The sequence below is a fragment of the Sycon ciliatum genome, chromosome 1 (assembly GCF_964019385.1).
Source record: "Sycon ciliatum chromosome 1, ocSycCili1.1, whole genome shotgun sequence".
Classification (NCBI taxonomy): domain Eukaryota; kingdom Metazoa; phylum Porifera; class Calcarea; order Leucosolenida; family Sycettidae; genus Sycon; species Sycon ciliatum.
This window is the reverse complement of record NC_088643.1, coordinates 50,863,619-50,876,699: the sequence shown is the minus strand read 5'-3', so window position 1 is coordinate 50,876,699 and position 13,081 is coordinate 50,863,619. Positions and strand designations below refer to the sequence as shown.

Here is a 13,081-nt window from a genome sequence, read left to right as displayed (position 1 = left end):
TGATGAGTTTGTTTATTTACGGATTCTCCAGAGGTAAATGGATACCTATCAAGGGAGTCGCACCAAACCAATAAAATAATGAAAATGAGTAGCATCGCAATGCTGCTCTAAAGCACACGTTTCACGAAAGACACATGAACGCACACTTCATTTGTCTGGTGCACCTAAAGACCTTGGCTATGACACGTCAGTCGTAGAGGGTGAACTGTGGACGCCTTTAGATTGACATTAAGCCTGGGTGGATCTTTTATGGTCTTCAGAAACCTCACTCTTTTTCACTACATAGCAATAAAGACCGTCTTAACATGCCCTTTCCAGGGTCTGGTGCAGCAGGTACTGGAAGAGTTGAAAGTGTGACGAGTCTAAAGTCTAACGATTCGCAAAAATTTCCACTTGGCAGGCACAAGGTTTAATGACCCTACAAATACCTGTCTTCTGCTTCTCTAGTACAGAGGAGAGAAGGAATAACATACGTGTAACGTTTCTTGAGCTAGCGATGGATTTTTCTCGTTAAAACGTTAGGCTTGGTGCCCCGTTAGACATTCAACTCATACAGTAACAAGGATTTTCAAAATAATAAAAAATATATAAAATGATTAAAATCGTCGTCTTCAGTTGATCACAGTGGCACGCTATGATCAAAACACGCAGATCCGAATCCTGAAATTCACAATCACACTGGAACCTCACTTGGAAGAACAATGACGGGACAGCCGTTTCGCGTTGGCAGAGCTGTTGCTGGTCTCCCCGTGCGTGATATCACTGCGGACTCACTTTGTACTTGGAAGTACAAAACTACCTTGAGGACTACCGTAAGTGTAGATACTGCATTCCTCCGAACACGAGTAGCCATCTTTTACACTACAGTGCCACGTCCGAAAAGGGTGTGTGATTTACAATCGAGCAGGACTTACTCACTCGCGTGAATAAACTGAAACAATACGACAGACTTGAAAACAGGGGCGTAATATAATAATAGAGGGGTTAAGTTACACGTTTTTTGCCCTTTTTCAAAACGCGGTGCAAATCTCACGTTACGTGTAATTTTTAGAGGTTAAGTTACGCGTGCGACGTGACGTGAAATTTTGCCTGGCAGGATTCGGGTTTAGTTCGCACAAATATCAAATCTTCCAACAAACTCGATAAAACTCGATAAAATTCCGGAAACTCACACAAATTCGGTCGGAATAACCAAGCGAAACTTCCAAAAACTCACGTCATGAACTTACGTGCGGGACAGTCAACTCACGTAAAACACGTCAAATTTTACGTGAGTTTTTTCACTTGTTGACGTAAAAGTTCACGGACGTAAGACTTTTACGTGAAACTTAAAGGGGAAGTCCGGTGAAAAATTTAAATTTCAGGGTTGGTAGAGTTTCGGCCGCTGAGTCGAATGGTGTTGGTCCCACATGTCCCCGACAAAGCGTTCTCGAGATATTTCCGTTTGAAAAACTGAGTTTCGGGGGCTGCGCCATGACGTCATGCGGCCGCGCCACACCCTCCGCAACGTCATAGCGTGCAGCTAGGTCAAAAGGAGTGCGTGAAAGCAATAGTGTCAGTGCTATTTCAAATGATTTGGCGACCCATAGTAGGTGGTGCAAGCGACTCCGAAGACGTAACTCCTTGTGAGAGTGAGGATGCAGCCATGGCTGACCTTCATGAGTTTGGTCTGGGGCTGAGAACCTCGGTATTCAGCTGAAGAAATGGCCGCGGGCCGGTCAAGAGTGAGCGCTACTGAGTTTCCGACTGATGAAGAAGCAGCAGGTATTGCAGACGAAGCTGATATAATTATCAGCTCGCTGGAGAGCAGAGTCGCCAAAATGGAGAAGAGTGATGCGAGTGCTCTAAGACTAAAATGTTGTTCCATACCGATTCGCTTAGACTCCAGTAACCTGCCACATGGTGATTTTTTGGTGCGAACTTGGCGTATTTCGGACACTCAATTGGAGAACAGTGCAGGCTCTTTGAACTACGGGCACGACTCTTCGCTCGCAACGCTACGGGATCTGAAAGTTCTAGGTCCGGGAGCTGTTCGCTGTTTTGTCACTTGTCACGGTTGTGCACTCATCGCTGCAGCATAAAATAATGAGGCGGGAGCGGAAAACTAAAATTTTCTTCCTCAAAGCACAACCACCACCGGCAAGGAGAAACGCTCGTTCTCTGACTACACGACTGATACGAGTGTAGTACATGACAAGTCCGTGTGTTGACTAGTTTTCCGAGTCTTGTTGTACCTACCCCAGCATGGCAGTGCGGGAGTAGTTCCGTGTGTGATGAGTTTGTTGACTACACTACAAGTAGCATGCACGCAGCGCATTGCTAGAGCCGTAGATAGAGGCCAGTGCATGTCGACGGAAAAAGTCCAACTCGGAAACGGCTAAAATACGGTATAACCTCGAGGTTTACCGAGCTGAAAATCACAGGGTACGTAGTGTTTGTAACACTGAATCGAATGGTCTTGGTCCGAAGAAGCTGCGACAAACGGTTCCCCAATCGAACGCACTCCGAATATGGCCGTTTTTGTACACATCTAGATGGTGTGGCCACCTGGCTGCACGCTGTGACGTCATCACCTGGATCTGGGTGAGGCGCGCTCAAATCCGCACATGTTCGATTGGGCGTATCTGACGAACCATAGGCCGCAGCCTCCTCGGACAAAGACCATTCGACTCAGCGCCCCGAACTCTACGGACTGTGAAATTTAAATTTTTCACCGGACTTCCCCTTTAACCTCTCTAATACCGTAAAGTACCGCCAGAGCGCCCCACCATCTCGTCCTTTCGTGGCCGCCTTCCTGTCTGTAGGTCATACGACACGGACCTTGTACAAACATTGCACATTGTGCAGTCAATCCGTACTCAGTTTACCTTCGAGCTCCAGTCCACATACTTGGTCCGGCTCATCGCAATTGTCGCTTATCTCCCACGCACTTTTTGACAGGTAAAACCCAGTCCAATCACGATATCTAACTTACTTTTGCTTGGGAGGTTGTGATGGCAAGATCAAATGAGGCACCAAAGAAAAAATGATCGCGACTAGCGCTTTGAATCGCGATGTGTTCGACTTTTTTGGGAAGTGGAAATCTGGCCATTCACTGTCTTTGTTGCCAAAACTTGCAAAAGCCAAGCGCAGCGACCCGAAGACCGGAACTGTAGCAGGGGCAACTGACATCCTGGAGAGCGTGACAGGCACGCGTGCACGGCAGAGGAGTATGAGCGTCATGCTGAAGAAGAAAGGTGTTTTCGATGCGATGCGCGCATGCGAGGGACGTTTTGGTTGTTCCTTCCTGGACCTGGCAGCAGCATTACAAGAGTCGTCGTCAGCGTATCCAGTGGAGCGTATGACAGCTGTCTGGAGAGGCCTGTATGCCTCATTCGAAGGCTCTGTTGAAACACACTGTGGAGGTCACACTGCCCACGGTTCCTTCAAGCACGGAAGTGACAGACACAACTGTTCCTTTTCCATTGCTGCCATGCGACAGGCTGACAAAGCAAGAGATACTCTAGTCTCTACCAGTCTACGCCAGCAGCTAGACACCAGCAATTTAATGTCAGCTCATGTAACGGCGGCAGCTCGAGTGATGGAGAGTTGAATGAACCGTCTGGACCTGTAGGAGTGTGAGTGCAAGAACGCGCTCCTTCGCTGATTTATTTCGTGCATTTTGCTTACCTTGCTTCCCTTCTATGACTCGCTTCACCTGATTCCATGGCTGAATTTCGTTTATTGTGGCGCAGAGTATTCATGTATCATGCTTCCTCACTATGCCTATTGAAAATTTCACAGAGCGGCAACAAAACTCCTGTTCTTAGTGGCGATAGATAAGCGACAATTGCGATGAGCCGGACCAAGTAAAAGCATACCAAGCGTGACCTTAGCACACGAAGGTTCTCATATCGTACAAACTTAGTAGCATTCTGCCATACGATTTTCTTCCCTTGGCTGTAAAATCAAGGTGGGGCGCTCTTACGAGACGGGGCGCTCTGGCGGTACTTTACGGTAATGGCGGGAGACTTGTGATTACAGCGTACACACCCACACTCCATCCTTGGCGACACACAATTCCTCAACTGGAGCACCTGCCTTAGTGGAGCCACATATGTTCTCTCCGTAAGTGGAGAGCAAACTCGCTAATTTACAGGTTTTTCCCGCCGCCTACTTACCTTTACGTAGCGCGGAACCTCTGTGATATAACTACAAAGTTCCCGGTTGGCGCGAGACTTGGTTAGACTGAGTTTTCTGCATCCGCAGGAATGCCACCACTCTCAAGGCTCAACTACAAAAAAAAACGCCTTAAAATCTAATCCAGACACCGGAGAAATAGGACTTACCGTTCTTGGAGCGAACTTGCTGGGAAAAGTGCTGTTGAAGCTGGGCAGCATGTTGTGTGGCTTGCAGAGAAGACAAGTGTGATGCAGCAGCAGCAGCGGCCGCAGCGTGCGGATTGGTAGCTAGTGACGTTTGAGCAGCAGCAGCCGCTGTGCTGCGTGTAGAAGATGGCTGCGTTGGAGGTTGCGGCTGCGGAGGCGATTGCACAGATACTGTGGTGATGCCAGGCTTTGACGCGGGCATCTTCATTTTGCGCATAACGGACGTCGGCATGAACGCCATGGGCAGAGAGACCTACCGAAAGACACAGTACAAGGGAAGACATAGAACACACCAGCATGGTTTTAGGAGCAAGAAGTCCGATGCTTGAGCAGCGGAAGGCACTACAGTTGATGCCATGCAGTACTAACACACAAAGGTTTAGAGAAGAAAAGCCTGGTGCGTAAGTTTGAGTCACATACCCACCATACGGCCTACCGTATTTCTCCCCAATGAGTACCCCCCCCCCCCCCCCTATAAAAAATACACTTTCCACTGCCGAGATTATCACCCCGAAAGACAGTAAGTTCGTACCCGTCCTACATGTACAGACACCGTACAGTACATACATCATATGCACGGACACTAGAGTTGCGCAGGCTTCCCACTGCGTGTCATTTACCCCCGATAAAAAAGTACTCCCCGAAAGATAGCACCACCCCCGAAAGTTAGTACTCATGTGGCTGCTAAGTTCGAAAGTTAGTACGTACTAACTTACGGGGAAATACGGTACTGTCAAAAGCCTACCTAGTATTATGAAGTGCAATATCACTCAAAGTGTTTGATGCTTATCTAACAGTGTTATCCGTTATCATTAGGATGACCAACCATGCAAACAGGGCAACACATAGTATGTATATTACAAGGAGGGCCTACCGGTGGCGCAGTGTTTTTTGCGACAGGTGGCGAGGGTAAGACAGGTTCCGCGGCTTCACTGGAAAAGCCGCTTGCCGGCAGATTGAAGGTCTTCGACGGTTTCAAGCTACGCACTTCATCAGGCGTGGGCAAAAGACCAGACTGAGCCGACTGCTGCTGGGTGGTGCGAATCGCCTGTATGGCTTCGGCTGTGGCCTCAGCTTCGATATCGGCAACATCTGACAGGCCATTACGACGGACACGACCAGACTCTCCTTCCAAACGCTGGCGCTGACGAGGAGCTCTTGGTGCCATGAACTGTTTGAAACTGTCAGGGTGCGATGCAGACGGCGCAGCGGCTGCCAGGACTGCCTGAGCTACTGCTGCTGGCGCAGCTGGCACCGTCGGTATTTGCTCCCTATAGAAACACACACACACACACACCATGGGATAAATATACCCATCTCCAACATTAATCATTATACATTGCCTGTATGTCTCCTATTTCAATGAAATTCACTTGCAACCATGTCAGAACAGCTTGTTCGCCAAGACAAAGACACCGTACTCACTCGATTCGAAGCCGGGCTTCTATTTTTTCAATGCCAATTTCGAGGAGGCCACTATTCAAGAGGGGCTTTTATTGTTTCAATCCAGACAAGCATTACAATCTAATCCCTAAAATCTTCATATTCAAAGCAACTCGGCCTCGAGTAAGTTCACACACACTTCATCGACCTGGACATGCATCATTGCATGCACATGCCGATGCATGTTTTGTATGCATTTGCCGTGACCAGACATGGTACTACCCGTACCTGATCACACCATGTTTCGTGAATAGCAGTCCGTGCTTTAATGTGAGGGGGGGGGGGGGGGGGCTAATATCCAAGGAGGGGCCTCTAATTGAGCTAGTATGGTATGCACCCACAGTACAAACACAGTGCAAACACAGTACAAACACAGTACCGTAAAACCGGGAATTTTCGGTGGTGTAATATTTTGGCATTTCCCAACATCAACGACTCGGTAGCGTGAAAATTCGGTAAGCCAGTTTTCCAGATCCAAAAATGCATTCTGCATACTATGTGGCATGACATTGTTGAATGTTAGGCCGCGTTTTATTAGAGGTAAAAATTACCTGTACCGAAGTTAGCGAAAATAAATCTCCACTGAAATTTTCCGGTTTTACAGCACACTGCAAGAGCTCATCTGAGTGTTTTCCCAGGTCTGCAAACCTTGTAACTTACACTGCCGGTGTGCTGGCGGACGATGTCCTACTCAAGCTAGAAGTAGAAGTCGACGGGCGAGGTGACGTGAAGAACTGCCGGAACCGACTTTTGTCATCAGTTGGAGTACCATCCTATGTATGGGAAAGAAGAGAGAAAGCGTCACACTATGCTCTACACCATGCCTGATCACCGGAAGTGAACCCATTGACTTGTCACAGTGCAATGCAGTGGTGCAGTGCCACTGCAAATCATCACACAACACCCTGCAAAAGCAACACTTGCCTTTAAAGAACATTCGTTTATTCGTTCGTTAGCGCCAAGAATATTCGATTGGCAAGAAATTGTGTTCGTTTCAGCCCTAAGCTCAACGCACAATATCACTTCTGCCATGCAATGAGCTTCGAAACAAAGTCTTTTCCGCATCGCGCGAAGAGTCTTCGATGCACAATGGATTGCACATCACAGCGAAATCCTGCAGGCCAAAACCGTACGCGAGCTGTATGTGGGTATGCCATGTAGAAAGTGACGCGCATCGCTCACCGCAGAAGTTGGAAATGGGCTCAACGTCCCGCGATGCGACCTGCAACGGAGCTGCGATAGTCTGCGACGGAAAATTTTGCAGAAAAAAACTCTTGGTTGCTCATTTGTGTCGCAGAAGTGATATTGTGCATTGCGTTTTAGAGTTGATTAATGAGAACAAACTCATTTACAAGCAGAGATGAAAGGCAAGAAACAGGCCATAGTACATACCTTGACATTCAGAGTGGCCAGGAAGCGATCGAAATCAAAGTTTTGTTCAGCACTCACGGTACTCATCATCAAGTGTGGAGAGACATTACCAATGTTTGGGTCACCATGCTGCTTCGATTCCTTCTCGCTAGCCTTCATAAGATTTTGGGTGACTGGGACGATTCCACAAGGTGACTGCATTTCCGCATGCCTTTGCTGCTTCTTTTCAATGTCCTTTGCATCTAGTGACAGAGTGCGATGGGCTTCTCTAGACTGCTGGGACTGTGCACCAGGTCTCGGAGATTGTGCCTGTAGTTGCTGCTGCTGTGGGACCTGTTGCAGCAAGGATTGCAGCTGGGATTGGTGTTGCTGCTGCGGCATTTGCTGTGGTTGTTGCTGCACATGCAACTGCCGCTGTGGTTGCTGCTGTGATTGTTGCTGCACATGCAATTGCCGCTGTGGTTGCTGCTGTGGTTGTGGTAGGTGCTGTGGACGTATCTGGGGCTGCTGCTGGTGATGCCGCAATTGCTGGGGTTGCTGCTGTGGTGGCTGCTGCTGGGGTTGCTGTTGTGGTGGCTGCTGCTGGGGTTGCTGCTGAGTTGGCTGTGGTTGGTGCTGCTGCTGCTGCTTCTGCAGCTGCGATTGTTGTTGTTGTTGTTGCTGCTTCTGCAGCTGCAGTTGCTGCTGCTTCTGCTGTTGTGGTTGTTGCTGTTGCTTTGGCAGCTGCGGTTGTTGTTGCTGCTGCTGCTGCACTTGCTGCTGAGTTGCCTGTGGTTGTTGTTGTTGCTTCTGCGGCTGTGATTGGTGCTGCTGCTGCTGTGGCTGAGCAGGGTGCTGTTGACCAGTCTTCCGGTGCTCCTGAGAAGTTTTCCTTTGCTCCTGCGGAGCCTTCCGCTGATCCTTATCTGAATCTTTTGATTCCCGTAAAAGAGATCGAATGTCTTCTCTGGGTTTTTGCGACTGCTGCTGCTGGCCAGTCTTGCGCTGATCCTTTTCAACATCCTTTGTCTCACGCGAGAGAGGCCGACTTTCTTCTCTGGGCTGTGATGGGTGCTGGTGGCCATTCCTTCGTGACTGCGAGAGACTTTCAGTCGATGAGCGCGAGTTATCTTCAGGTTGTCGTTTGAGTTTTCCTGGTTCGGGTGCTGTCTGGTCAGTAGAGGAAGTGTCAGGGAGAAGATCTACGGGCCGAGCAGTCCCATTTGCACTGCTTTGTTTCTTTCTTGATATAGGAGAGACAGGCGCGACCTTATTGTTTCTCGATGGCTTCGGTGATTTAGAACCAGATAGCTGCAGGCCATCAGCAGCTGCAGCTCTTCTTTCGGGAGTTGGCGAGCGCCGTTTAGTCTTCGGACTTGCTGCAGAAAGCTGCTTGCGCCCCTGATGCTGCGGCAGGTCATTTATTTGCTTGTTGGGGTGCCAATGAGGAAGCAGGTCTTGCGGTTGCTGTTTGACTTTGTTCGGAAGCCTTCTCTGCTGCTGCTGCTGGTCATTCAAAAGACCAGTCCTTCGATTCACTGCACCAGGGCACAACCAGAGAACGACAGTAGGCTGCTTCAAAAAGGTGTCCAAAACAATTTCAAATACCTTGCATGACATAGAGAAAAAAGACCTTGGACACAGGCTTGGGGCCATCCGTAATTATCGATCTTTTTCACGAAACGAAAAAGTTTAGTTATGACCCACCCCCACCCACCCACCCCCCTGAAACGAAAAAATTAATTGACTTGAGACTTTGTGCAGAAAATGATCTTGATTGGCTGTTACAACACACACAATCATATCCTTCGCATGCAAGCACTAAAAATTTGGTTAACCCTTTACCATGTTTACCGGCGAGTAGTTTACTTTTGTATATGAAATCCGTAACATTTTAGAATGATGCCAATAGCTCAAAGCGAGGCTACATTTTGTATGATATTGATAGTGCAAGTCAGTTATATTTTCTTGGAAGTCTGGTACTACTTCTCGACCATGGAAACATTTATGTTCACCTACCACACACATACGCTGCCAAATAATTGGCACCTCTACGTCTAAACACGGGAATATTCCGAATAGTACACAATGCAAATCGTCAGAGTTCCGACATTGACATGATACTGCCAAAACAAGTCGACTTCGGAGCGGAAACAAACGCCATAGCTATCACAGACTTCAGTGGTCGTGCCTCGCTCGCAAATGAGAGCAGCATCGCCCCAGAATCGTTGTCGGAAAGCTCCGTAAGGTCGCACACACGCCGCGCAGCGCTGCCGTTAATCAGGTACGTAGAAAGTCGATGGCCTAAATTTCCGTCTCTGGAAGACTGTCGACAAGGGGATCACTCTCCATGGCTTTCCCACCATAAGCACGATCAGATTCTTCCAGGTACATTACGACGACATCGTCTTCAGCGGCTGGCGCTCCCCATATTTGCGTGAGAATTTACTTGGCGTGCGCCCCGCTCCGTAATTTGAAATTCTCTTGCATCGGCGGCTGGAACGAAGTATCATCTATCTGTTGTCGGTCCCATGGCCGGGCCCAGAGCGAATTACTGCTTGGTCCCCGTCGGAGAAGTCATCCGAGCACGAAAGGAACTCACAACTGCACGGAGTACAGAGTGGTATCAGTGCATCGCACTGTCGATCTACTTCGAAGTACACAATGCATGCAGTGCGCGTAGATTTTTCTGCTTTCGATGTTTTTTCAAAACGAAACCGGTCACTACCCACCCACCCATAAACGAAACTTTTTCGTTTCGTGAAAAAGATCGATAATTACGGATGGCCCCTTACTTTCCTGCATTAATCATACTTTTAAGCCTAGTTCACATTCGACGCAACGCCGACGGTACGGGACGTAAGGGCTTGTCGGGAGGGCTGGGGTGAGCTGTAAAATCCTGTACGATTCGTACGACACGACATGCAGCAGTCGTTGCGACGTTCAACGTCGAACGGCACGAGTCATAAGGCACGGTCCGTGACGGGGTGACTTTCGGACCTAATAGAGAGGTTCCGCATAACGTAATTACGTTAGTAAAAAACGTAGTCGATCAACGGAAAGTCATACGTAAACTGCATGTGCATCTGGGTTCCGCCATACGGAGTTTTCAAATCACGTAGCTGCCCTTGGCAACTCCGAACGCGGCAGTGTACGACCAGATCGACCTGGGGAGAGAGTCATAAATTTGTACCCCAATCCACTTACGGACCAGCTACGTTATCAGAGCCCTATCTACGTACTCTCCGTAGACAACTTTCCGTAAGTGGAGTGCAAACTCGCGAATTCACGGGTTTTTCCCGCCCACTAACGTAAAGTTGCTCAACTTTACGTAGTGCGGAACCTCTCTAATTTCTCGTTTTTTGGGACTTCTTTTCAATTGTTTCTCCTTGAAAGAAGCGGAATCAAGTTCACAATACCAGTTTTTCATGAAGATCAAAACTTAGCCCTGAAAGTTGTGGCATTCAAATAATAGCCCCAGGAAATGATAGAATAGTTTGTCTGTTACGCTTCTGAACTATCCCTAAATACAATAAGTGACATGAGATCTTATGTTGCTAAAATTCAACTCAAGTCGTGCTAGCCATTCTGTGAGTTATCATGGGAAGCGCAGTGTTCGAAATGCTAAAAGTTTCCAAGTACGAATTCGGGAGTAGTCGGCGCATGACGCCGTCTCCTGTTCACACTCGAATTGCAGCCGTTTTGTACGCTTGCGTCCCCGTCTACGCCCGTCTACGGTATGAAAAGTTGGATCGATCCAACTCTTCCCGTCGCTTCCCGATCTGTACGGTAGTACGGTTGCGTTCCCGTTCCTGGTGTTCACATTGGACGCCGTCAGACCGCTCCGTCGCTTCCCGTCGATCCTTACGACGCGTCCCGTCGCGCCCCGTCGAATGTGAACTAGGCTTTACCAGGCAGTCGTACAAACTTACACACTTCGTACGACTCCCTGCTTTCACACATCCACTTGCTCAGCTGTACAAGGTCAAAGGATGCATGTACTGTACTCGTATGTTGCATGTAAAATTTAGTCTGAAGTTAGGCTTGGGAAAATGTTGCCTTTTAGGTTTAATGTGATTTGGTTCGATGTTCTATCAAGCCCTCTTCAGACCACGTACATAGAATATCTAGTACAAAATCACATAAATACAAATATACTGCAGCAGTGGAATACATGCATTCCTTGACAACGAGAGGATGACAAACAAGGCCAATACTTGCATACTATAGTACTCACGCCTTCCAGGTGGAGCACGCTCTCCTCCTTTACGCCTGGCATCAATGCCACTGCAGCCATGATTAAAGTTACCACGCTGCGGTCCCAGCACAACACCACCATCTAAACAACACACCCGTACAAGCAAGATAGCACAACTACAGCATTGTATTATGCACCAGATGAACAGAGGTTCAATAGCTGCTGTGACAGCAGGAGACATTCTTATCAAGCTGGACACATGCAACAAAATCGCACCGGATGAAACCGAGTATTAGCAGTTAGTGAAGGTGGGTAACAAAACCTGATCCTCCAGGGTGTGACTCGAGAGATTCGTTGTGTCGCTTGTCACTTGCACATACTACTGGTATGCACAATGTTTTGGGTTCTACAGCTCTACAGAGTTTTCCAAAAAAGCTCAGATACCATGAAGAGGCCAGAACATTTGGCCAATTCAGACATGCTTCCTCGCTCGAGTGTGTGTGTGTGTGTGTGTGTGTGTGTGTGTGTGTGTGTGTGTGTGTGTGTGTGTGTGTGTGTGTGTGTGAGAAAGAGAGAGAGAGAGAGAGAGACAGAGAGAGACAGAGAGAGAGACAGAGAGAGTACTGACCTGATTTAGCTTCCCTGTCACTGCCGCCATTGCTGTAGAAGGTGCAATAAAACGCATGCACACACACACACACACACACACACACACACACACACACACACACACACACACACACACACACACACACACACACACACACACACACACACACACAACAACAACAACAACAACAACAACAAGTGCACAAGCATTATCTAGGTGCTCTGTGGTGGTAGATGTAACTACCGTAAAGTACCGTTGATCCGCCCCCATGCCATGTCGCTTCCCAGCTGGATTTTCGGCCTGGGGGGCGGGAATTATATCAAGGCTGTCAAGTGCAGTACGATGTACAACAACGTAGAAGTTCAGACTCGATGTGCTGGATTGTGCACATTTTCATCCTGGATTGGCAAATATTGTGTACAGCAGTGCATGCGTCGGTTCAAAATCGTATTCTCGTTGTATACGCTGAAGTCGCTTCACAGGTAGAAAATCGACAGGGGGCGGGAATTAGAGAGGGGGCGGATCAACGGTAATTTACGGTAATGACCCAACTAATGAAAGAATAATAAGTTTGCCTCTGGCTCACATGCCCCGGCAACCAAGTAGTGTGTGTGTGTGTGTGTGGGGGGGGGGGGGGGGGTAGGCTTCCGCGGAATATGCCGGCATAATTTCGGGAATTATCGGTCTGATTTTTAAAATGGGAATTAGAGAGGTTCCGCACTACGTAAAGTTGAGCAACTTTACGTTAGTGGGCGGGAAAAACCCGTGAATTCGCGAGTTTGCACTCCACCTACGGAAAGTTGTCTACGGAGAGTACGTAGATAGGGCTCTGATAACGTAGCTGGTCCGTAAGTGGATTGGGGTACAAATTTATGACTCTCTCCCCAGGTCGATCTGGTCGTACACTGCCGCGTTCGGAGTTGCCAAGGGCAGCTACGTGATTTGAAAACTCCGTATGGCGGAACCCAGATGCGCATGCAGTTTACGTAAGACTTTCCGTAGATCGACTACGTTTTTTACTAACGTAATTACGTTATGCGGAACCTCTCTATTATTGGCACTTTTTGTGGAATAAAGCGGGATTCACAGAAGCTTTTTTTGCGATACGACACG

General features: G+C 48.2%; 1 protein-coding gene across 4 annotated transcripts in view; it reads right to left on the bottom strand.

The window, feature by feature from the left end:
- Nucleotides 1-13,081, bottom strand: part of LOC135830930 (uncharacterized) — a 32,898-nt gene that overhangs the window by 9,366 nt on the left and 10,451 nt on the right. For all 4 annotated transcript variants that reach the window (XR_010556127.1, XM_065343154.1, XM_065343155.1 and 1 more), the window contains 6 exons: nucleotides 11,987-12,018; nucleotides 11,398-11,499; nucleotides 7,203-8,698; nucleotides 6,471-6,583; nucleotides 5,242-5,638; nucleotides 4,329-4,620 (listed from right to left, as the gene is read on the bottom strand). Coding sequence is in view for 3 of the 4 variants with exons in the window: in XM_065343154.1 (XP_065199226.1) it covers nucleotides 4,329-4,620; nucleotides 5,242-5,638; nucleotides 6,471-6,583; nucleotides 7,203-8,698; nucleotides 11,398-11,499; nucleotides 11,987-12,018 (2,432 nt within the window). In the remaining variant the exon portion in view is untranslated. The remainder of the gene's footprint in view (nucleotides 1-4,328; nucleotides 4,621-5,241; nucleotides 5,639-6,470; nucleotides 6,584-7,202; nucleotides 8,699-11,397; nucleotides 11,500-11,986; nucleotides 12,019-13,081) is intronic.